This window comes from Oryx dammah, unplaced genomic scaffold (assembly GCF_014754425.2).
Source record: "Oryx dammah isolate SB20612 unplaced genomic scaffold, SCBI_Odam_1.1 HiC_scaffold_10, whole genome shotgun sequence".
NCBI lineage: Eukaryota > Metazoa > Chordata > Mammalia > Artiodactyla > Bovidae > Oryx > Oryx dammah.
The window spans coordinates 31,413,047-31,438,523 of NW_024070194.1; the positions used below are offsets into that span (position 1 = coordinate 31,413,047).

General features: G+C 42.5%; 1 protein-coding gene across 5 annotated transcripts in view; it reads right to left on the reverse strand.

The window, feature by feature from the left end:
* Positions 1-25,477, reverse strand: part of DNAAF9 (dynein axonemal assembly factor 9) — a 169,920-nt gene that overhangs the window by 59,425 nt on the left and 85,018 nt on the right. For 4 of the 5 annotated variants that reach the window (XR_005722339.1, XR_005722340.1, XM_040247852.1 and 1 more), the window contains exons 13-20: positions 20,813-20,900; positions 17,939-18,015; positions 15,528-15,572; positions 15,112-15,157; positions 12,029-12,140; positions 10,989-11,059; positions 10,049-10,099; positions 9,380-9,467 (exon numbers count right to left, since the gene is read on the reverse strand). Coding sequence is in view for 3 of the 5 variants with exons in the window: in XM_040247852.1 (XP_040103786.1) it covers positions 9,380-9,467; positions 10,049-10,099; positions 10,989-11,059; positions 12,029-12,140; positions 15,112-15,157; positions 15,528-15,572; positions 17,939-18,015; positions 20,813-20,900 (578 nt within the window). In the remaining 2 variants the exon portion in view is untranslated. The remainder of the gene's footprint in view (positions 1-9,379; positions 9,468-10,048; positions 10,100-10,988; positions 11,060-12,028; positions 12,141-15,111; positions 15,158-15,527; positions 15,573-17,938; positions 18,016-20,812; positions 20,901-25,477) is intronic. The other variant, XM_040247853.1, reaches the window with a different exon arrangement.

A 25,477-nucleotide genomic window follows, 5' to 3' on the forward strand; every position in this document is an offset into this window, starting at 1 on the left:
AGAATTCTCAGACTTTATGCGTCAATGGTATTAGCATCTCTGCTCCTCACTGCTAAATAATCTCTGTCTGATGGAAAAAATACTCTGAATCTGTAAACTGCTACAGGAACAATGAAAATGCTGTCTGAGTGTCAACCATTCACTGAGGCTTGTAGAAGATAGTAGATATATAGTCAATTGATATTCAACAAAGGCACAAAGACAATTTAAAGTAAAAGGAGAGTCTTTTCAACAAATGATGCTAGAAAAAAATGGATATTCCCATGTAAACTAATGAATATCAATTCATACCTTGCACTGTTATGCCCATTCCTACCAGCCACAGCGGAAAACCTCATACTTTATAGGGATGGCAGCTAGAGTTCTCAGAAGGATTTTGCCTCAGCACTGGGGTAAAATTAGTTCTAAACTAAACGCTACTCTGCCTCCTACCTGACAAAGCTTAAAAAGAAAGGCCGAGATGATAAGACTAGAAGAGAAATATAACAATTATTTTAATTGTATCACATAAGTTCAAGGCTAGAGGAAAGACAGAACTATGCTAACTTGAGACATGAAAGATGTAAAAAGGATCTAAATAGAACTTCTAGAGATGAAAAATACATTTCCTAAGAAGAAAAAAAACACTGAGTAAGACTAATGACATGAGAGAAAGAGGTTAGCTATTCCATGGTACTGCTGCCTCAGATTTCATTCAGTATGGCCAAGTGGCCTGCACAGGCCTTAAACTGACACTATAGGGTCTTCATGCAAGCACATGTCCTAGACAACAGCCTGCAGAGTCACAAGCAAATGTAAGTTCTTAATAAGACTTTCCCAGCAGCCCTTGCCATCAAAAGTCTTTCCCGAATCCTTAGTGTGTTTTCCTTGTGTGGCCCTTATATAGTCAATTGACTCCATGACCCCAAGGAGCTTACCAAAACCCCATTCTCTTTGGTTTGAATGGGCCAGTTTGGCCTTAGCCTGGGAAACTCAAAGCACTCCACCCACAAACTTTAATAAAGGCACATACCCCAAGTCTAGCCTGAACCTTGCTTTGACCCCTCTTCCCCTGCTTGTCTGTGTGACCCATCAGCGCATCCCATGTACTTCCTCCTGGATTTGTGAATAACACGCTTCTCTATTTCAATTTCTTTAGTGGTCTTTTGTTGGACCTGGCTCACCATCCAGCACCCTGTGTTCCAATTAACAAATGATAATTTTAAAAACTCATAACAATGCAGAACAAAAGATTAGTAAATCAAAATATGCAGAAAATATGCAAAATAAAACACAAAGAGAAAAAAAGACTAAAAATAATTGTACAGAGAATCAGGGAGTGGTGAGACAACTTTAGGCAGCCAACTGTATGTAATTGGAATCCTTGAAGCAAAGGGAAAAAACTGAAGAAATAATGAGCAAAAAATTTTCAAGTCTGAGGAAAACTCTAAATCCACTGATTCAAGAAGCTAAATAAATCCCAAGGATAAACAACAAATGATAGCAGTCACATAAAGATCAAACTGCTTAATATCTATGATAAAAAGAAAGAAAATCTTCAAAGCAGCTGGAGGTATATAGAAAGGAACAAAGATAAGAATGACAGTAGATTTCTGCTCAGAAATAATGTAAGCAAGAAGACAGTAGAGTACAGCAACATCTGTAAAGCCCAGAAAGGAATGGTCAACATACAGTTCTTTACCAAGTGAAAACATCTTTTCAGAAGTCCTGGGGGTTGCAACTTTTGAAATGGCTGTGAGGAGTCTGGAAAATTCTCTCCCCAGGAAACAGCCATAAAACTGGACTGACTGTCAAAAACAAAAAGTTAAGGACTCCGGTAACAGACCAAAGTTATACAACAAAATTGAGATGCATTTAAGGAATTCTACTGAAACTTGGTAAAAATAGTGGAAATTGGAGTATTTTAGCTTGAGGCTATTCACATTACTTCTCTTCCAGCTCCATGGTGCAGAAGTCTTATGAGGGAGTGAGGCAGGCTTGTCAGAGTGGCTGACTTTATTTGGGGGCAAAGCACAGAAAATTCCACACAAAGAGATAATAAAACTTGAAGCAATCATAGTGGCAAACATTAAGGGAGGACCAACATACCAGAGATCTCAGTGCTGGTTGGTACAACCAGCCAGAAATGTATCAGGGAAGTCAGGGGACTGAGATAAAATAGATGGCAATTACGTCTTTAGACACAGCAAGAAAGATGTGTTGCAAGGCACTGTCTAGTGCCAGGTGCACCAAGGGACACATATGAGAATGCTCACAACAGCACTGTCTGCAACAGTGAAAAACTATAAAGAACCCAAATGTCCACCAAGAGTCAAAAGGATAAACAGCATATCTTCACACAAAGCAATCCTATGGAATCATGAAAATGAATCAACTATATGACTACACAAAACAATCTGGATGAATCTGAAGATCAGAATACTCAGTAAAAAAGGCAAGTCCCAGAAGAACATGATAGAGTATGATTCTAATTTGTATTTAATTAAAAAATAAGACATTGTTTAGGGATATAGGCATATGTGGTAAACTCTAAAGCAGGCTCCTGGGATTCCCAGGAGCTCAGTGGTAAAGAAGCTGCCTGCCAATGCAGGAGACACAAGTTCGATCGCTGGTCTGGGAAGATCCCACATGCTGCAGGGCAACTAAGCCAGTGCGCTACGACTACTAAGCCTGTGCTCTAGAGGCCATGAGTTGCAACTACTGAGCCCACGTGCTGCAATTACTGAAGTTTAGGTGCCCTAGAGCCTGTGCTCCACAACAAGAGAAGCTACCATAATGAGAAGCCTGCACACTGCAACTAGAGAGTGGTCCCCACTCACCACAACTAGAGAAAAGCCTGTGCAGCAAGGAAGATCCAGCACAGCCAAAAATAAATTATTTTTTTTTTAAATGACCCTTGATAAGGTCATCATTTAACAAACAAATAAAGCAGGCTCCTGAGGATTAGGTATTTGGCAGCCAGCCTGACCAAGGTCAGCAGGGTGGGGAAGAGAAGGGCATATAAAGGAAATGAATGAACAGAAAGCTGCATAACAAAAAGCCTTGTGATAGCAGAAGTCACTAACTGGGGAAGAAAAAATTTAAACAGAAGGAAACATTTCAAGGTAAAGGAAGTACTGTTCTTTTTCGCTGGGCCTACCCTAGACCGAAAATTAAAAGACCTGGACCACCCTCCAGATGTTATCACTAACTTGTCCTATAACCTCAGACTACTTTTTCACCTTCTGTGGGGCTCAACATATGAAGATCAATCAAAAAAAGCATAATGGTGACTTTTTAAAATGTCTTCAGAGGTAAATCTGCAACAGGCAGATTTACCTAGATCCAAATGATATTTAAACTTCAGGACCCCTCACCTGCTTAAGCCCCCTTCCAAGGCCCAGAGAAGAGACCTATTTTATATGTGTTACTTTCCTTACAAGAGCCCCAAAGAATTATAAACTTCAAGTCCTATAAAACTGACCTGAGCCCTAAAGTGGTAAAATGCTTAACACACACCCAGAGGGTGAAGTGAAGTGAAGTGAAGTGAAGTGAATTCGCTCAATCGTGTCCGACTCTTTGCGACCCCATGGACTGTAGCCCACCAGGCTCCTCTCTCCATGGGATTCTCCAGGCAAGAGTACTGGAGTGGGTTGCCATTTCCTTCTCCAGGGGATCTTCCCAATCCAGGGATCAAACCGGGTCTCCTGCATTCCAGGCAGACGCTTTAACCTCTGAGCCACCAGGGAAGCCCCAGCCAGAGGGTACTTCTATTTAAATTCTTTGCTCCTACTGAAACTTCTGGCCTCAGAAAACCATCTCCTAATTCAAACTACATTTTCCTCAGAAACTAAGAAAGTGTGAAATCTAAGCTCTCAGGTGTGTGACTAACAAGGTTCAAGAAATTCCCGGTTTGTATGCTTTATTCTTGTACAGAAGCTTGTTCCTTGAAGGAAAGCTATGACAAACCTAGTTGCTATTGTCCAGTTGCTAAGTTGTGTTTGACTCTTTGCTCCCCCTTATACTACAGCACGCCAGGCTTCCCTGTCCTGCACTATTTCCCAGAATTTGCTCAAACTCACGTCCATTGAGTCAGTGATGCCATCCAAACATCTTATCCTCTGTCACCCTCTTCTCCTCCTACCCTCAATCTTTCCCAGCATCAAGGTCTTTTCCAATGAGTCAGCTCTTCACATCAAGTGGCCAAAGAATTGGAGCTTCAACTTCCGCATCAGTTCTTCCAATGAATATTAAGTGTTAATTTTCTTTAGGATTGACTAGTTTGATCTGTTTGCTGTCCAAGGGACTCTCAAGCGTCTTCTCCAACACCACAGTTAAAAAGCACCAATTCTTTGGCGCTCAGCTTTCTTTACAGTCCAACTATCACATATACACATAACTGCTAGAAGACCACACCTTTGATTATACAGACCTTGATTGGTAAAGCAATGTTTCTGCTTTTTAATATACTGTCTAGGTTGGTCATAGCTTTTCTTCCAAGGAGCAAGCGTCTTTTAATTTCATGGCTGCAGTCACCATCTGCAGTGATTTTGGAGTCCAAGAAAATAAAGTCTCTCACTGTTTCCACTGTTTCCCCATCTATTTCCCATAAAGTGATGGGACTAGATGCCATGATCTTAGTTTTTTTGCATGTTGCGTTTTAAATCAGCTTTTTCACTCTCCTGTTTCACTTTCATCTAGAGGCTATTTAGTTCCTCTTCGCTTTCTTCCATAAGGATACTGTCATTTGCCTATCTGAGGTTATTGATATTTCTTCTGGCAATCTTGATTCCAGCTGTGCTTCATCCAGCCTGGTATTTTGCATGATATACTCAGCATATAAGTTAGAAAAGCAAGGTGACAATATATAGGCGTGACGTACTCCTTTCCCAATTTGGAACCTGTCCGTTATTCCATGTCCAGTTCTAACAGTTGCTTCCTGACCTACAAACAGGTTTCTCAGGAGTCAGGTAAGTTGGTCTGGTATTCCCATCTCTTGAAGAATTTTCCACAGTTTTTTAGTGATCCACAAATTTTTTGTGATCCACACAGTTTACCTTGATTTGTGGACTTAACATTCCAGGTTCCTATGCAATATTGTTCTTTACAGCATCGGACTTGACTTCCATCACCAGTCACATTGACAATTGGGCACTGTTTTCACTTTGGCTCCATCTTTTCACTCTTTCTTATTTCTCCACTCTTTTTCAGTAGCATATTGGGCACCTACCGACCTGGGGAGCTTGTTTTTCAGTGTCTTGTCTTTTTGCTTTTTCATACTGTTCATGGGGTTCTCAAGGCAAGAATACTGAAGTAGTTTGCCATTCCCTTCTCCAGTGGACCACTGGAGAGTTTTGTCAGAACTCTCCACCATGACCCATCCATCTTGGGTGGCCCTACATGGCAATGGCTCATAGTTTCACAGAGTTAGATAAAGCTGTAACTCATGTGATCAGTTTGGTTAGTTTATATGACTATGGTTTTCATTCTGGTCTGCCCTCTGATGGATAAGGATAAGAGGCTAGTGGAAGCTTCCTGAATGGAGAGACTGATGTGGGGGAATCTGGGTCTTGTTCTGATGGGTGGGCCCATGCTCGGTAAATCTTCAATCCAATTTTCTATTGATCGGTGGGGCTGTGTTACCTCCTTGTTGTTTGGTTGAGGCCAAACTATGGTAGGGCTAACGGTGGTAATGGCGACCTCCTTCCAAAAGACTTTTGCTTGCAATGTTGTATTCAGTGCCCCTGACCCCGCAGTATGCCACTGTTAGCCCACACCTCCGACCAGAGACTCCTGGACGCTCACAGCCAAGTCTGGCTCAGTCTCTTGTGGGGTCACTGCTCCTTTCTCCTGGGTCGTGGTGCACACATGGTTTTGTGTGTGCCCTCCAAGAGTCCGTTTCCTCAGTCCTGTGGAAGTTCTGTAATTAAATTCCACTGGCCTTCAAAGTCAAATTCCCTGGGGATTCTCAGTTCCTTTGCCAGATTCCCAGGTTGGGATATCTGTTGTGGGTCCTACAACTTTTTTAACACTGCGAGAATTTCTTTGGTATAATAGTACTGCAGTTTGTGGGTTGTCTGCTCAGTGGCTCTATGGTGGGGCTAATGGTAACCTCCTCTAAGAGGGCTTAGGCCACATACCACACGTCCCAGGTCTGCTGCAGCCAGAGTCTCTGTCCCTGTGGCAGACCACTGCTGACCCATGCCTTGGCAGGAGACACTCAAACACTGAAAGGCAGGTCTGGCTCAGTCTCTGTGGGGCCTCTGGGTCCTGGTGCACACAAAGTTTTGTTTGAGGCCTCCGAGCATCTCTGGCAGGTATTGGGTTTGATTCTAAATGTGATTTAGCCCCTCCTACCATCTTGCTGGATCTTCTCCTTTGCCCTTCGACATGTGGTATCTCTTTTTGGTGGTATCCAACATTCTCCTGTCGATGGTAGTTCAGCAGTGAGTTGCAATTTTGGAGTTCTCGCAGAAGACGAGCACATGTCCTTCTGCTCTGCCATTTTTAAATTACTTCTAAGTGAGCATGTGACTTCCACCTGATTTAATTTTCTTTAGTCCCAAGGCTTCCAAGCCAGAGAAAAGGCACTGGTCTGGGCTGCTGGCATGTTCATTCTTCAGAATCAACTGGGAATCAGTTCTAAGGCAAATCTACAAAAGTCCCGTATAGTCAAAGCTATGGTTTTTCCAGTAGTCATGTATGGAAGTGAGAGCTGGACCATAAAAAAGGCTGCTGCTTAGTCACTCAGTCGTGTCCAACTCTTTGTGACCCCATGGACTGTAGCCTGCCAGGCTCCTCTGTCCATGGGATTCTCCAGGCAAGAATACTGAAGTGGATTGCCATCCCCTTCTCCAAAAAAGAAGGCCGCGTGCCGAAGAATTGATGCTCTTGAACAGTGGTGCTGGAGAAGACTCGAGAGTCCCTTGGACTACAAGATCAAACCAGTCAATCCTAAAGAAAATTCACCCTGAATGTTCATTGGAAAGACTGATGCTGAAGTTAAAGCTCCAATACTTTTGTCTACCTGATGCAAAAAGCCGACTCATTGGAAAAGACCCTGATTCTGGGAAAGACTAAAGGTAAAAGAAGAGGGCAGCAGAGGAAGAGATAGTATCACTGACTCAGTGGACATGAATTTCAGCAAACTCTAGAGACAGTGGAGGACAGGGGAGCCTGGCATGCTGTAGTCCATGGGGTGGCAAAGAGTTGGACATGATTTAGTGACTGAACAACAACAGAGACCTCAGGACAGACTGAATCTTGCTGGATAACTCAATACAGTGTAAGATTATTTTTTTAACAAGGCCCTTTGCTAAGAAGGTGAAAACTAATTTTGGCAAATATCCTTGCTAAATATTATAACTGGCTCAACTATGACAGAGTATAACTGTCTCTGTGTTGTGTCTACAAGCTGATTTTAAAACATTATGCAATTCTGCCTCAAGGCTGGGAGTCACACACACTCTTGTTTTCAGCAAATGTCCCTAACTTCCTGGTCTTCTGCACCAGGATCGGGAGAGGCAGAAATGCAGGGGCCACAGCACAGTCATGATAATGAATGCTACCTGGCATTTTGTAGATCAAAAACCAGAACTCCTTGTGTTTTGTCTTCTATGACAATGGAGAAGCAAAAGTTTAACCAGGGATCTGAGAACATGGAGAGCAACTTGCCAATGGAGAGAATATTTTCAAGAAGAACAAAATATTTTCAAGAACAACAAATTTCAAGAAGAGAGAATCTGTTTAGTAAAAGATGAGGAATTTGTGGAACAAAAAAGGCTTATCTAACATGGAAAGAATAGGACTCATAAGAATACGTTATTTTGAGGAGACCAAAAGGAGTATGGAATGAATCCCAGGAAATCCATGCAAGAACCACAGAGTTCTTGAGAACTTTAAATCAGCAGAAATACTGCCAGTTTGGATTGAAGGGGATAGTGAGAATAGAAAATGAAAGGAGACTATTGGACCCCCAAAATTCTAGAGGCAAGAAGCAGGCTGAAAAACTAATAAGCTACAAAGTGCCACCTTCATGAAAAGGAAGGATGACACAGGTATAGTCACAAATCAAGAGGGCAGAGTCATGAACCCAGGAGGCAGAACTAAGAGTTTAACAAGTAGAACAAAGAACCCAGAGGGCAGAGCTAAGGGTCTTGGAGGACTATTCCCAGGCCTTGAAACCTAATCCAGGAGCTGGAGTTTGCCTAGCTTAATTTCAAAGTTGTCTTGGGCTTGGGACTCCTTTTTAATATAAATGTCTATACCCTATGCCACTCCTACCTTGTACATTGGGAGGGCCAGGAAAGATAAAAAGCCTCTAATTTCACAGGTCCACAGATGGAAAGGAATCGTGTTCAGGAGCTGTACTTCATGAATTACAAGCCAGAGCCTCACCTACAGTTGATTTAGATAACCTTGATGATGAGATTTTGGATTTTTCAGCTGGTGAGAGTTAAGACTTTGAATTGCTGCCATAATGGAATGAGGCTCTTGCATGGGGGTGATTATATCTTCCATGTGAGAACTGTTGGGGTCAGAAGGCATACTATGGGAGGCAGAAATTTAAGACAGCCCCCATGACCTTCAGCTTCTTAGGTTACTCCAGTGTTCGTACAACATTATATGGCAAAAGGGAGATTATCTGATTGAGTCTTCTCCAATCACATGAGCCCTTTATAAGCAGAGTTTTCTCTGGGTGGTAGAAGAGGAGTTCAGAGAGATTAGCAGTGTGAGAGAAATTCAACACGACGCAGGTTCATTGCTGCTGAGATGGAGAGGGTCACAAGGCAAGGACGTCTGGAAGGAGGAGCTAAGACTGCTTCCAGCTGATAGCCAGCAACAAAAAAAGGAACCTTAGTTCTCTGGTCTGAAGGAAATGGACTCTGCAAACAACCCAGATAAGCCTGGGAGCAGGTTCTTTCTCAGAGACTCCAGAAATAAGCCTGGCTGATGCCTTGACTTCAGTATTATGAAACTCTACACATAAATCTAGCAAAATTTGCCTGGACTTCTGAGCCACAGAACTGTGAGATAATAAATGCATGTTGTTTTCAGCTATGAAATTTGTGGTGATGTTACACAGATATAAAAAACTAATCCAGATTTTGTTTTGGCCCAACAGAACCTATTTCTGGACATGCTGCTGCTCTAGCCCACCCTGAGAGCAATCCTCAGGCAGCAACAAGAGGACCAGTGCAGTTCTGGCGGCAGTCCTTTCTAGCACAAGTCTCCTCATCTGGAAGATGCACAGATCAAAAGAGAAAAGCTGTGGGGAAACACTTCTACACTCAGAAGTTTTTTCAAATATCCTATGTATCATTAATTACAACATTCATGTCAAAACCCGTGAAAGAGGGACCCAGACAGAGTCAAAAACAGAAAAGTCAGAGCTGCTCACCTTCTTCAGGCCAAGATTGTGAATTACTAGAATAAAGGTATGCTCCTCCTCCTCTAGTTAGAAAAGTACCCAGGAAACACTCATCTCCCTTGAAAAAACAAACACAAAGAGCAGGTGATTTACAGCATAAACATTCACAGAATCAAAAGTTCTGTCCAAGTTTGTATGTCTACAAAAGCTGCTAAGTCAGCCTCAGATATATTCAACTTCTCTTCCGGGTCTTGGCAATTCTTGGCTCTTTGCCATATTATTGGCACCTGTGACTTATGCTGAGAAGAAGAATGTTAAGGTCCTCTCAGTCTAGGCACCATGGTCTGCAATGCTTGTCCATATTCCAGTAAATTTATATCCTCTGATAACAGAGGTGGCTTCTCCTTGGCCTAAAGCCTTGACCTTCACTTCTATATGTCTCGAATTTGAGAACTGCTTCTAAAAGTAGAGAGATTTTGAAAAAACACCAAAAGGTTTAAATGGCAGTAAGAATCCCTCTTGTGTACTCCACACATGGTTATTTCTAGAGCTCTGCTCTGAAGGGGAAGAATACAAACAGGAATTGAGACAAGGAGGTACAGAACTCTTAGATTAGCAGTAAGATGAAATATGTTAAATTGTTTTTATAAACTGTTTACATTTCATCTTGATAACATTAAGAATAAGAAGGCTGCTTACCAGAACTGACTGCTGGGTTTTCTCAGACAATTTTACTTCAATATCTTCTACCTGTGTCCAAAAGGAGTACAGATTTTCAGTTCACTGCTTCAAGGGCATAAACTCTGCTAGGTCTCCCCCTGTGTTTACATATTTCTAAGAGAGCAGTCTCTCTGTCAAATCCAGGGTTCTCAGGCCCTGATGGCTGGCAGACATGGTTGCTGGATACTAAGTGCAGAGCACAGGCCATGGTAGGCTCCCTCACAGGACATGAAGTCCAGCTAAATGAGCCTACATTATGTGGAGAGAGTATGTTAGTCTCCACTTAAATTTCATTTTGGAGAAAACTAATTTTAGGGGTAAGGAAAGAGAACATACTAAAATATTTTGAGTGTGTCCTCATTTAAACATGTTCACATTAGAGGATGACTTTTGCTTGTCTTTATTCAGTTCAGAATTGTAGAAACAGAATATAAACAAATTCTGAAATAGGTACTTAGACCATTACTAGTACTTTGTGTCCCAAGGCACCAGAGATTCAGACCAAGTCCCACAGATGAAGATGGGACCTTTCCACATGTACAGACATGGTTGTAAAAACTCAGCAGCAACCATTCTGACAGAAAAGGGAGCACATGAGCCACTTTTCACTTCCTGTGTGACCCTGGACAGGTTGGGAAATTTCTAAACCTCAGGCTCCTCACCTGTAAAATGAAGATATTAACTTCTTCCCTTGACAATTTAATAGGGACCCAGATAATTTACTTTCTTTTGGAACTTTCCCCAGATTACAAGTTAATGAAATTAGATTCGTTTGTATAAAGAAAAAGAGCAGAGATAAAAACTTCTATCTGAACAGTGGTTAGGTCAGGATCTGACATCCCACCAGAGACTCATCCTTAAACGTTCTCCCCAGTTTCTCCACGTTTATCTCCATTTTCACCCGATGAATGACACTAACCAGCCAGGAGCAGAATCTGGGTATGGCAGCTGTCAGGATTATAAAGCTGGTTTCTGTCATAACAGTGCCATCTGCAGGAAGACCACAGACATGTCGGTTACTGCCCACCACCAGAGCCCACCTTGCAGGCCCCTGACTGCTTCCCATCCTCAAGAGTGAGAGCTCCTCTTATTAGGATACAAAGTCTGATGCCTTCAGAAAATGAATTCCTCATCTGGGGACAAGAGCCTAATGAGGGGATGGAGAAAGGCTTCCTCATGTGATTATTCTTTTTAAGACAAATAGAAATACATATTTAAATACAGAGTCCTTTTCAATCTACGCTTTTAATTTTTGTCAAGGTAGTACAGGTGTTTATATTAAAAAACCAAACAACAATTATCAAGGTCATCAAGCACTGGATATTACCATTCTCTAGAATTTTTTGCTACCATAATGGATATAAAAACTGGATCTAACTATTGCTTCAAACTGTTTTTCCTGACTACTAGTAGGGCTGTACAAATTCATATTCATACACACACAGTGGACCCTTGAACAATGTGGGGGCTAGTAGTGCTGACCTTCTACACAGTTGAAAACCCATGAGTAACTTTACAGTCAGCCCTCCATATCCACAGTTCCACATCCATGAATTCAACCAACTATGGAATATATAGTTCTGTAGCATATACTTATTGAAAAAACTCTGTGTAGTTTAAACCTGTGTTCAGAGGTCACTTATGTACATGTGTGTGTATAAACATTAAAAAACATATATATTATTTTAAAATTTGTTTTATTTAACACTCAGGTGAACTGCCTGCTCATATTTTTTGCCTAAATATTTACCATTGGGTAGCTTGTTTTTTTCATATCAATTTGTAAAAACTCTTCATAAATTAGGAGATACACCCTTTGTTTATTGTAAGTATTCTAATATTTTCACCAGTTTATTCCTGGTCTTTTGATTTGAACTATGGTTTATTTTGCCAAATACACACACACACACATATAAAAGCAAGTTCAAGTTTTGCTTTCCAAAGATGACATATACTTACCTTTTTCTTTAACCAAGATCTGAGATGTCAAAAATGATTCTGAGAACACCACAGATCCTAAGCACCCCCTTCCTCCCAGCAAGTCAGGAATGTCATAGATGACCATACAAGCCTGTATCAAATGAGAAACCAGAGTCAGTCCCAAACATTCAGGGAAAGATCCACAAGAAATAGACCACAAAATACCAAGCCACATGGCAAAAAAATAGTTGAGAATTTCTAAGGAAAACTCAAGTTATCTTGAGATGCATCTCAAACTGGAAGATGACTTCAGGATCACCTAGGCTTCCTTGCAATTGCTCCTAGGTCAGAGGCACACTTGGGCTAGAAGAAGAATATCTTTATGTTTCTATAAATTCCCTCAAATTGCTTCTCCTGCCTAAAAAGCAATGTAACAGCCTTTCTTAACTGACTGTCACATTCTACCATGTCCACATGGTCATGCGTTCCTTCTTTGGTTTGGGCTCAAGTTCTGAACAAATCTGGAGAAGTAAGATACAGGTTTTCACAGATAGTTTTGGCTACATGTCAAAACATACAAACACTCCTTTCAGGACCAAAAAATTAAAAGAAAGCTGTTCAAGCTTTTATGGCCAAGACAAATAAAAATGAGTCTTACCTAGGTCAGGGGGAAAAAAAAAACTGGAGCAACTCAGAGAAAGCTCCTGAATGGCTGGTAGGAAGGTTCTAATTTAGTTTAAAACTAGTGAAAATAAAATAATTCTGAGGACAATCTAGCAGAGGAAATGCAGAAAATGGTATAAGCCAGAGTTGAAGTCTGAGATGAGTTGGAGTCTGAGATGACTGTGAAAATCTGGTGAGGGATACGAAATAAGTTGCATGATAAGCCCTCCCAGGTTCCTGCCCCTCCTGGCCTGACATTGCTGAATGACCAGGTACAGAGCTCCTGAAACTAGAGTTCATCTTCATATCTTGATGTCCTTGTGTGGGACCCTGCTCTAGCCTTAGGACAGAGACAAAAGACCTTGGCCTACAGAAGGGACTGACAGATTCTGAAAAAAAAAAAAAAAGGTGGCAGAAGAGTTGAAAGAAAGAAAAAAAAAAAAAAAAACCCCATAAGGTCCTTATTCATCCATGTTGTCATGATAAAGAAATGCATAAAACTGACAGGTAGATTTTATATTTTTATTAACTTTCTTATTAGGCATAACAACTACAAGTGAAGTGAAGTCGCTCAGTCGTGTCTGACTCTTTGTGACCCCATGGACTATAGCCTACCAGGCTCCTCTGTTCGTAAAATTTTCCAGCCAAGAGTACTGGAGTGGGTTGCCATTTTCTTCTCCAGAGGATCTTCCCGACTCAGGGATTGAACCTGGGTCTCTCGCATTGCAGGCAGACGTTTTACCGTCTGAGCCAATGTTTATTTAAATTTGTTTCAAAGAATTTTGAGTATCTGAAGACAAAGAACCATCCTGGGCTACATGGTTCCTCTTACGTGACAATGATCAATTCGGTTCCCAGGTCAATTAGAAAGACAAATCTTGTAGCTCCTAATCCCCACTTTCTTATTTGGCCTCTGGTGTTTAGAAAGGGGAAAGAGGACATTAAAAAGAATATATGTAGTATTTTTTAGGCACTTGCTATGTACTTCCCTGTGTGGCAAGGGGACAGAAAAAATATGAAACATGGTTCCTATCCTCAGGAAACCTATAATGTAAAGTTGGAGAGATAAGAGCATTCCTACACATAAGTCAACATGTGACACACTATAGAATTACCCCCTAATTTATGTAGCATAACCTTCGAGTACTCTAAGAATACAGTACTTGTAGGGAGAAATCAGTAGGGCAGGCTTAAACGAAGAGGCAGAACTCCATCTCTGCCTGGGAGGGAGGACAGAATTTGGACAGAAAGCACCAACATCCTATTTTTTCTTTCCTATTTCATTAGCTGCTGCTGAATGCGTACTTAACACAGTACTGGACTCCTAATCACCTACTCCGGTGCAAAACACCTTCCAGAGCACTGCATAAGAGTCTAAGAAGAGAAGTAAGGGAATCTAAAGTCTAGCAAGGAGACAAAGTAATATCTACCTAAGCATCAGAAAGTATTCATTTTCCAGTCTTGATGTTACAAAAAAGTCTCAATTAGTTCTAAAAGGACAACAACACAAAATGCTGACACGGACAGGGAGCAGGTACATTATAAAAACAGAAACTACTCACAACCTTAAAAAATTACTCATATTGTACTACTCTCTGTAGATAACACTACTGCTTGTCCACTGATGATGGCAATGGGCATGCATTTTCTCCAAGTCATCCAACCCTGTGCACCCAGTTCCCCATGATCAAAATCTCACTGAAATGAAGTTCAGGCAGGAGCCACAGAATGGACATAAGATATAACTTGTACCCACATACACTGCAACCAGAGTCTTGGCTGGATATCAGCCATCCTTTTACGCACCGCTTGCCAATTTTCTTTGTATCAGGATGCACTGGGGCAGGATGCACAGAGGATTCAGATGTGGCTGGGAGCAGCTAGTCTAGAAACTCTGGCTGCTGAAGACCACCACAGGGACCCATTCCCCTGGCCCATCATTAGAGAGGTCAGAAAGCTCTGCTCTGACTACCCCATTTCACCTGTATTTTTTTTTTAATGTTAGTTTGTTTTTATTTCCACAAGCTCCTCTTGAATAAGGGCATCAACACAGGCCTTGGAACATAGAGAAGCCAGTGAAAACCTGGTCTGTGTTGAGGTAGGCTTGTCCTCAGCTCTGATTTCCACGTGAGGTCAGAGAAATTTCAGCCACTTGAAAGAAGCCTTCTGAACCTTAGGAAGAGATATTTACCAACTCCTGGTACCCCCTCCCCCTCCCCTCCAGCTAAGATTACACCAAGAGGTGCCTAGACACAGACATGTGGATGTGGTGAGCCTGGTACAGCTGCCTGGCACCCTCAGAAAGCACAGGTTCACCACTGCTGCAGCTGGAAGAGTACTGAAGACAATTAGCTTTCTCCAGGGGGCTACCTAAGACCCTCACCTACTCCTACCTCACCCCTTGTAGATGTCCTTTATAGGCCATTCCTTGCCACTTGACCTTTAACAGCTCTGCTTACCGTCTTCACAAAGTATAAGCTATCTTCACTGTCCAGAGGCACGATTCTAGAAAAGGAAATTGATGGGAAAGACATGTATTAGATTTACAATGTTCTCTATTTTTCAACTTGCAAGCAACTCACACACTTAGATCTCTTTTGAGCTTTTTCAAAACACTAGGTTGCATGTATGCAAAATTCCACTCAGACAGAATCAGATCCTCCCCTGACCCTACTCTTAGTCTTTCTGTGGGAAGCAGTCAGAACAGAGCGGTCTCAGCTGGGCACACCCAGCTTTGAGCCCAGCCCTGGAGTAGTGCCATTGCCAGCTGTGGAAGGGTGAAGAGATCATCCACGATAGCAGTTACATGGTAGCCTCTCTTCTTTTGCTCTTAAAACTTGCCCCAAATGAAGACACACCATAAACACACACTTACCTTCCCTGATTATTCACAGCATGTATATGAAAAGCCATCTTGGAGCTGTAGACCCAAAACAAAATAAAACAAAAGTCAGTCTGCTTTTGCGACCACTGTGTGGCAAGCTCTCTAAACACCTGCCACTGCAATGCACCTGTGCTGGGCCCTCATAGCCCCAGTGAGATATGTCATGTCCCTACATACCCTAGGGTTTCATGCCATCAGCAAATCTGGGGCTAGTGTCTGACTCCAGTCATGGCCCTGCCTCTGTGCGGATGCTCAGGACTATCTTGACTCTTGGACAGAGCAGGAGAGAACTACGTGACTACTGCCCACAACAGACTGAGAGAACCTCCACATGCCCCAGGCCTCTGGCCCATGGCCCTGACATAGTCTCCTGATCCTCTTCCTCTCTTTAACACCTGTGCAGTCAAGCTGCCATCCCTGCTTAGAGCCAGACTGCTACCCACAATCAACTGCTGCTGTATAATCAAGTCAGGACTTCGGAACTGAGGAATAACCAGATAACCCTTTTGGCATCAACTCTTTTTGTAAAAGAAAGTTTCTAAATTGAATTGTTTACTTTTTCGCTGTAACAAATGCTGGTCAGTCATATGCTAACTGCCCTTGTTCCTCTTGGGAGAATTTGCTAATCTGATGCAGTTTGAGAGAAGCAACCATGTGGAGAGAGAAGTGGAGTTCTAGAGTGGAGAACTGGCTTGCGAAGATTCTTCCTATTGCCTGGGTATTCTCCTCTTGTTCTTTTCTCTAGCCAGCATGGGACACTGGCCTCCCGAACCCCAGCCCCATGTAGGAGGCCATGGGATTGAGGTGGCTTGCCCTAGAAAGGCAGAGTGTTCTAGGCAAGGTCCCGAGGACAGGAGGAATGGATGACTCTGTCAGCCATGCCAATGGTAACAGAAGAGATCTCACTGAGACAGCAGCTATCATTCACTTTTCCAATCACACTACAGGGCAGGAGTATGATGAAACAGATGCACAGAGAGCTTCCTATCTTGCCCAAGTCACCCAGCTGGAAAGCAAAGGAGCTTCCTTAAACTCAAGTCTGTCAGGAACAGATAGTACAGGTCAGCACACAAGCCTTAAGAAACCAAACTTCCTCTAGCCTTCTCTTATGGCCAGAGATATGAGCCACAAAACCCAGAAAAAAGGACAAGAAATCTTAAGCAAGCCTAAAGCTTTGTATCAAAGAGTTCTGGCTCATTCCCCCTCACTCCTGGAGCTGTAGCAAAAGAATTCTTGTTAGTTTATTAACTGACTTCGTTTTCTAAATGTTCCTTCTCACTACCTAGGGCTGTAGATATAAGAAAATGTGGGGCATGGAGCTGAGGTATCACAGGGCACATCCCAGAAGTGTTATTTATTAAAAATATTTGCTTGGCTGTACTTAGCTGCAGCACATGGAATCTTCCATCTTTGTTGCAGCAAGCGGAATCTAGTTCCTTGACCAGGCATAGAACCTGGGCCCCTTGCATTAAGTCCCTCCAGAAGTATTTTATTTTCATCTATTAGTATTTTATTTTTGGCTGTTCTGGGTCCTCATTGCTTCATGGGATTTCTTCCAGCTGTGGTGTGCAGGATTCTCATTGCAGGGGCTTCTCTTGTGGTGAACAGGCTCTGGGGCACCTGGGGTTCAGTAACTGTGGCTCTTGGGCTCTAGAAGCAAAGGCTCAGTAGTTGCGGCACACAGGCTTAACTGCTCCAAGGTATGTGGTATCATCCCAGGCCAAGAATCATACCTACGTCTCCTGTACTAGCCGGCAGATTAATTTACCTCTGAGCCACCATGAAGCTACCTTTCCCCTCCACCCCTCAGAAATATTCTTAAAGAAACTTTCTAATATTGGTGTCTTTTGTCTTCTTTGCAAAAAAGTACATCAAATGGTCCTAATATGGGACAGAAGGTTGAGTGGACTGGGTTCCTGAAGGTTTAGCTATGGACAAAGACTACACAGAGATCCAGGAAGCCAAATTGCTAGATCATCTAGACGCTGAGACATGGCCAGGCTCAGGGGTTTCTACCATCTGAGAGGCAGATAAGGCCTAGGACAACTCTCTTCTAAGCAGTGACCATTTTCATGTGCCCAAGGCCCCTCATCATCACCACTAACAAACCTCACCATTCATGTCCCCAGCTTCATCTTTTTAACCTTGGAATCCACATCTGTCTGTTCTAGCACTGATATGTCTCCCATTCCAGCCTAATCAGCATGTCTGATTCTGAAACAGTTCCTCCATCCTTGGCTTCTCAAATAAAGCCCCGATCATGAAAGACTCTCCTTCATATACTAATGATTTACCAGAACATTCCTCAAAGGGGAGAAAGAATATCAAATACATGGGAGAAAGTTTTAAAAACACAAATATTAAATGAAAAGTTTTTATTGATAATATAGACCACTGCTTACCATAGAGCTGCCTTAAACTGCATCAACTCAATGGAATTTAACCCAGATCCCAGGGTCTGCTCAGCTACCTCCTTGGCCTGTAAAACCAATAATAAAACAGAAACAATTAGCTTTCACAGCAGGAAAGAGTATATTCAGCTATGAGGAAAGGACCCTTTTCACATTTGGCCAGGAGAACACTGCCCATCCTCTTTGCCTGACTACTCTGTATGTATCAATAAATTAAAGTGAAAACATCTTGTTAAGGGGAACAGGTACCTGGTTGGTTCAGGCTGGGTTCACATGTTGTTCAGTTGCTAAGTAGTGTCTGACTCTTTGTGACCCCAGGATTGCAGCATGCCAGGCTCCCCTTTCCTTCACTATTTCCTAAAGATTGCTCAAATTCATGTCCATTTAGTTGGTGATGTTATCTAATCATCTCATCCTCTGCCATTTCCTTCTCTTGTGCCTTCAATCTTTCCCAGCATCAAGGTCTTTTCCAATCAGTGGGCTCTTTACATCAGGTAGCCAAAGTACTGGAGATTCAGCATGAGTTCTTCCAATGAATATCCAGCATTCATTTCCTTTAGGATTGACTGGTTTGATCTCCTTGCTCTCCAAGGGACTCTAAAGAGTCTTCTCCAGCACCACAATTCGAAAACATCAATATTGGTGCTCAGCCTTCTTTATGGTCCAACTCTCACATCCGTACAGGACTACTGGAAAAACCACAGCTTTGACTAGATGGACCTTAGTCAGCAAAGTGATATCTTTGCTTTTTAATACACTCTCTATAGGTCTGCCATAGTTTTCCTTCCAAGTAGCAAGCATCTTTTAATTTCATGGCTGCAGGCACCATCTGCAGTGATTCTGGAGCCCAAGAAAATAAAATCTGTCACTGCTTCCAATTTTTCCCCTTCTATTTAGCATACAGTGATGAGACTGGATGCTGTGATCTCAGTTTTTTTAATCTTGAGCTTTAAGTCAGCTTTTTCACTCTCTTCTTTCACCCTCATCCAGAGGCTCTTTAGTTCCTCTTTACTTTCTGCGATTAGAGTGGCATCATCTGCATATCTGAGGCTGTTGGATCTTTCTCCCAGCAATCTTGATTCCAGCTTGTGATTTATCCAGCCCAGCATTTTGCATGATGTACTCTGCTTGGATGTAAAATAAGCAGGATGACACTACACAGCCTTGTCATAATCCTTTCCCAATTTTGAGGCAGTCAGTTGTTCATGTCCGGTTCTAACTGTTGCTTTTTGACATGCATACAGGTTTCTCAGGAGACAGGTAAGGTGGTCTGGTATTCCTATCTGTTTAAGAATTTCCAGTCTGCTCGGATCCACACAGTCAAAGGCTTTAGCATGGTCAATGAAGCAGAAGTAGACATTTTACTGAAATTCACTTGCTTTCTCTATGATCCAATGAATGTTGGCAGTTTGATTTCTGGTTCCTCTGCCTCTTTGAAATCCAGCTTGTACATCTGGAAGTTCTTAGTTCATATACTGCTAAAGACTGGCTTGAGGATTTTGAGCATAATCTTATTAGCATGAGAAATGAACTCAACAGCATGGAAGTTTGAACATTCCTTGGCATTGCCCTTCTTCGGGATTGTAATGAAAACTGACCTTTTCCAGTCATGTGGCCACTGCTGAGTCTTCCAAATTTGCTGGCATATTGAGTGCAGCACTTTCACAGCATCACCTTTTAGGATTTGAAATACCTCGGCTGGAATTTTATCACCTACACTAGTTTTGTTTGTAGTAAAGCTTCCTATGGCCCCTTTGACTTCACACTCCAGGATGTCTGGCGATAGGTAAGTGACCATACCACCATAGTTGTCTGGGTCATTAAGATCTTTTTTTTATAGTTCTTCTGTATATTTTTGCCACCTCTTCTTAATCTCTTCTGCTTCTGTAAGTTCCTTACTATTCACATGGAAAGAATTCATTCAGGCAGGTTGGCATTGGAACCTGATCTAGTGAACTGTAATCAGCTGGGATGGTGCCATTATGAGGCCTGGAAAAATGCTTTCTCCTCCCCTCTCCCTGGCCCTTGGGGAGGGACCACTCCCCTCAGTATTTCTTGCCCAGATGCTAAGAACATGCAAATAAATAAAGTTATAAAAATCAGCTAAAAAACAAAGGTGCAGAATTGATATCAAAGAATAACCTGTTGTTTTGCATAAGCTTTCAGTCCAAGGGCTGAGAAATCCCACGTACTGGGGGGATTGAAGTTCAGTGAGGAGGGAAGATGGCAAGGAACTGGTGAATAGGCTACAGTCTCTTTGACATCTACAATACAACCTTTCCAATGTCAAATGATTTGCTTCAGGAGAGGTCCTATTGACAATGGGAGGAATCAAGCCCACTCATCTCATCCTTTACTGGGTCAGATATAGAATCCAACTCAGCATGGCAAGTTAACCACAAACAGCAAAAAAGAAAATGGTCAGAGAAAAAGAACATACATGCCTAACAAGAAGAGGCAAGTTAGCTTTTCTAGTGTTAATTTTTTAAAACAAAGAATTATAGGAAATCAAACTATGTAGCTCAAAACAAACTGATCTAATTTTATTAAAAGTCATAGCAGAATAATCTATATTTCTTTAATTTTTTAACTTTTGAAATCAATTTCAACTACTAAATAAACAATATACTATAGATTGATTTTTTTTTTAACACAGATATCTACAAAGAACTGCTAATCAGCTGTCATTCATAAGACAACAGCAGGTCCCAGGCATCACAAGCTTAGTACTCTTAACGCATCTCTATCTGGTGCCCAAGCTCACACACAAAATTAAGTATTAAAAGGTGTCCAAAGGTAAAACAAATGGATAAGAAGTTTCACATTAAAATAACTAAGGAAAGAGAAATGTGGTATTGAAATTACCTTTATGAGACTGGAAGTTTTAGCATAACATGCAATGGCAGCCAAAACAGCCTCAATAACAGTAGCATATACCTGTGACAAGAGCCTACTTTAAAAACAAAAAAATAAGGGTTACCTATAGCATCACAAGATTTCATCAAAAGCTGCATGCACAAAAATGACATTCTCTAAGAAACTGGTTTTGAAACAGAGAAAAGTATAAAAACAGAATTTGTTGATTTCTAGACCTTTTAAAAGCTGTGTGCCCCATTCTAACTTTTACTTTGCTCTTGTTAAACCATGATAAGAATCAGCTTTTTTAAAAAAATTATTTTTAATTGAAGGATAACTGGTTTACAACACTGTGTTGGCTTCTGCCATACATCAACATGAATTAGCCATAGGTATACCGATGTCGGGGAGAAGGCAATGGCACCCTACTCCAGTACTCTTGCCTGGAAAATCCCATGGATGGAGGAATCTGGTGTGCTGCAGTCCACAGGGTTGCTAAGAGTCAGACATGACTGAGCAACTTCACTTTCACTTTTCACTTTCATGCACTGGAGAAGGAAATGGCAACCCACTCCAGTGTTCTTGCCTGGAGAAGCCCATTGACAGAGGAGTCTGGCAGGCTACAGTCCATGGAGTCTCAAGAGTCGGACACGACTTAGCAACTAAACCATCACCACCATACCTATGTCCCCTTTCTCTTGAACCTCCCTACCACCTCCCACCCCATCCCACCCCTCTAGGTTGTTACAGAGCCCCGGTATGAATTCCCTGAATCATACAGCAAATTCCCATCGGCTATCTATCTTACATATGGTAGTGTATATGTTTCTATGTTATTGTCTCCATTCCTCCCACCCTCTACTTCTTCCCTACTGCCCACCTCCCATCTCACCCATGTCTGTAAGTCTGTTCTGTATGTCTTTGTCTCCCGTGCTGCCCTGAAAATAGGTTCATCACTATCATCTTTCTAAATTTCATATATGAATTAATACACAATGTTTGTTTTTCTCTTTCTGACTTACTTCAGTCTGAGAATCAGCTTATCTTAATTCTGCTCAAAAGACCAATCCTCCCTGTTTGTGATTCAACAGAAAGTGAAAGTGATGTCGCTCAGTCGTGTCTGACTCTTTGCGACCCCATAGACTGTAGCCTACCAGGCTCCTCTGTCCATGGGATTTTCCAGGCAATAGTACTGGAGTAGATTGCCATTTCCTTCTCCAGGGGATCTTCCCAACCCAGGGCTCAAACCAGGTCTCCTGCATTGTAGACAAGAGGCTTTACCATCTCAGCCACCAGGGAAATATTTCAACAGAAGAAAATGTCAACTACAAATTGCCAAGGGCATATGCCATCTGTCTCTGAACCCTGTGCTGCAGCAGCTGTTACCATTGACATGCCCTGAAGGCAGTCCAGGGTGGAGGTGAGGCACTCTGCTCCAAGGAAATTGGTGGAACAGGTCTTTAGATAATTTGGTATTTTCAGGAGCTGATCCCAATCCTTGCATCTCCTCACATCTAGAAAAGTACTAAATCTCTTCATGGTGACATCAGCTCCTGGTGACTAGCAGAAAATCTTTTGTAAAGTTAGCTTGACTGCACTGAATTCATCCTTCACAAAAATTATATACATTGACCTTCCCCCACTGGCAATTTGGAGCAGACTCTCTTCTGAGCTGCTGTCTCCTGGGCTGCAGTCCTCATTTTGCCTCAAATAAAACTGAACTCACAATTCTCACGTTGTGCATCTTTTTTTAGTTGACAAAAACTGTATGAGTACTCTGACCCTCAAAGAGGACCTGAAAGGTGTCAAGACATAGAATTTCTGCTTCTCCAGGAACCAACCACACCACAACTTCAAGTAGTCTCCTTCCCTGCTAAGGGCTGGTTGCTACTGGAACCTCAGGGTAGGAGCCCTCAGGGGACAAAAGAGATTATCCCACTGCAAGACAGCCTCCATTTAAATGCAAATTAACAGGTTGGTAGCTTCCCTAGGCTCAGAGGGTAAAGCGGTTGCCTGTAATGCAGGTAGACCTGGGTTCGATCCCTGGGTCAGGAAGATCCTCTGGGGAAGGAAATGGCAACCCACTCCAGTACCTTTGCCCGGAAAATCCCATGGACGGAAGAGCCGGTAGGCTACAGTCCATGGGTTCGCAAAGAGTCGGACATGACTGAGCGACTTCACTTAACAGGTTGGTGGCATCTCTGACTCAACAGACATGAGTTTTAGCAAACTCCAGGAGATGGTGATGGACAGGGAAGCCTGGCATGCTACCATCCACTGGGTTGAAAAGAACTGGACATGACTTAGTGACTGAACAACAACAACAGCCGTAAACCACTTTCTAAATATCAGATTTAGAGAACAGAGAACGCTTCTGAGGGTGTTAGGTAAAGAGTCCAAAATGGTGATTAAAAAGTGGCACTAAAAGGCAGATAAAGAAATTAAAAAGCCCACGAAAAACAGAATTTAAAAAGCCCGCAAAAAATAGAACAAAGGGAAAATCTATACCAAGGAACTTTGGTGGGAAAAACATGCCCAACACGCCCCCTTCCTGGATACAAGCCCTGACTGACATGAGGCAAAACAAATCAGACTCCGAGCACTGCCTAGGGGCAGGGAACAAGGACATAAAAAGAAAAACCTAAAAGGGGGCAGGACCCACTCCTTTGGGGTAGGTCTGCCTTCACATCTTGGGGAGTGTACTTTTCACGTCGCCTGTTTAATAAATCCTGCCTATGTGAGCTTTATGGTCTGCCACTTTAATCCGTTCACTGTGACGGACCAAGGAAGGCAGCACACCTGACAAGGGGGAGGACCCCCTGGCCCTGCCTCCTCTTGCTCTTCTTGTCTGACTGTGCACTTCCCAAAGCTATTAGAAGAAGGGTGTTTTCTTTGCCAGATGGGGAATGTCATGAAGATCTCCAGAAAATCCCAACCTGGTTCCCTATTGGGTAGAGTTTTTCAATCTGCATTTTGGGCCAGCTAATTCTTTGTTGGTGAATATAGTCAAGTCCACAGGGTCGCAAAGAGTTGAACACAACTTATCAATGAAACAACAATAATTCTTTGCTGGGAGGTCTGCCCTGTGTATTATAGGATATTCAGAAGCATTCCTGGCCTCTCAGTAGTACCCCCAGTTGTGACAACCAAAAATGTTTCCAGACACTGCCAAATATCCCTGGGGGTGGGGGCTGGGAAGGGACTAGTGGGAGTGGTGCAGTAAAATTGCCCTTGGTTGAGAACCATTGCCTTAGGAGGAGACCCAGGGTCTTATTAGGATAATCACAGAGAGAAGGGGGCTTCCCTGGTGGCTCAGTACCATCTGCAATGCAGGAGACCCAAGTATGATCCCCGGGTCAGGAAGATCTCCTGGAGGAGAAAACAGCAACCCACTCTAGTATTCTTGCCTGGGAAATCCATGGACAGAGGAGCCTGGCAGGCTACAGTCCATGGGGTCCCAAGAGTCAGATACAACTTAGTGACTAAACCACCACCACCACCTGCAGAGAAAAGGGGCTCATTCACAAGGCCTCAAAATGTAAGGGAGGTATCTGGCAAGTAACTGTCTTATCTAAGAATATGCCTATGTTTAAGCCTGAGAATCCTGTAACAGGTAAAGGAAGGCAAAAGGAGGGAGTTTGATAGCAGGAAGGATCAGAGAAATGATCTGGTCATTCTCATCTTATGGACAAAACAAGTAGGGCCTATAGCAGTGGAATAAGTTATCCAAAGCCATAGAAAACGACACAGTTGAACTCAGGTCTGCTCTTAGCCTTGTGCTTTTCCACTGTGCCACCCCACATTGCCAACTTCCTTCTTGGCTTCCACACCACACCTCTTCATTGCAGATAAGAGACTGGAGTTGTGTAGAAGAAAATGAGAAACAACACATAACAAAATGACAGCAGAGGGGTATGTCCTGGTAAGGAAGGTGTCCAGCAGGGACACTGTCCAAGAGCTTGGTTACTTTCAGATATGACAAGAAGCCTCCACATCTCAACTCTAAGGACAAAGATTTATAGAGGCCAAAAATATATAGATACCCTTCCTCTCTTCCTCACCCAGCTGAATTCAAATATCGCTCAGTACCATTAGTCAGGCTGACACCCTGCCTGGCTTTTTCCTATATAGACTCTCAGGCAAGAGTTCAATACAAAGCTTCCTGACTTCTGACTCATAAAAAGGCCTGGACAGGAGTCCAGAGACCCATGATTAGGGAAGGGCCTGCTCTATGCCTGGATAGTGCTGGGACCCCATTAGGACCCAGTTCCACTAGCCCTGTGACTTAACAAATCACCTAACGTGGGCCAAAGCACCATTTAACATCTGTCTCTGAAGTATAGTACCAATGGGTTTGGTTTAGGCAAAATGTCTAAGGGTCCAGAATGAGGATCCAGGGCAATGGTTAAGCACAGCTGGCACAGAAGTACAAGCAGGTACAAAGCAAGATAATGCATATCCATCAACATATGAGAATGTGGTTGACTTGCTGCTAAAATAAAGAAAACCCACACAAAAATCTATACATACTGCAACTGCAGCTACACAAAACCTGTATGTATAATTTAAAAACAACAAAAAGATATACATTAAGATACTAATAGGCAGTGTCAAAGAGGAAGAATTACAGCTAATCTTATTTTTTTCCCTTTATTTTCAAATTTTCTAGTGTGA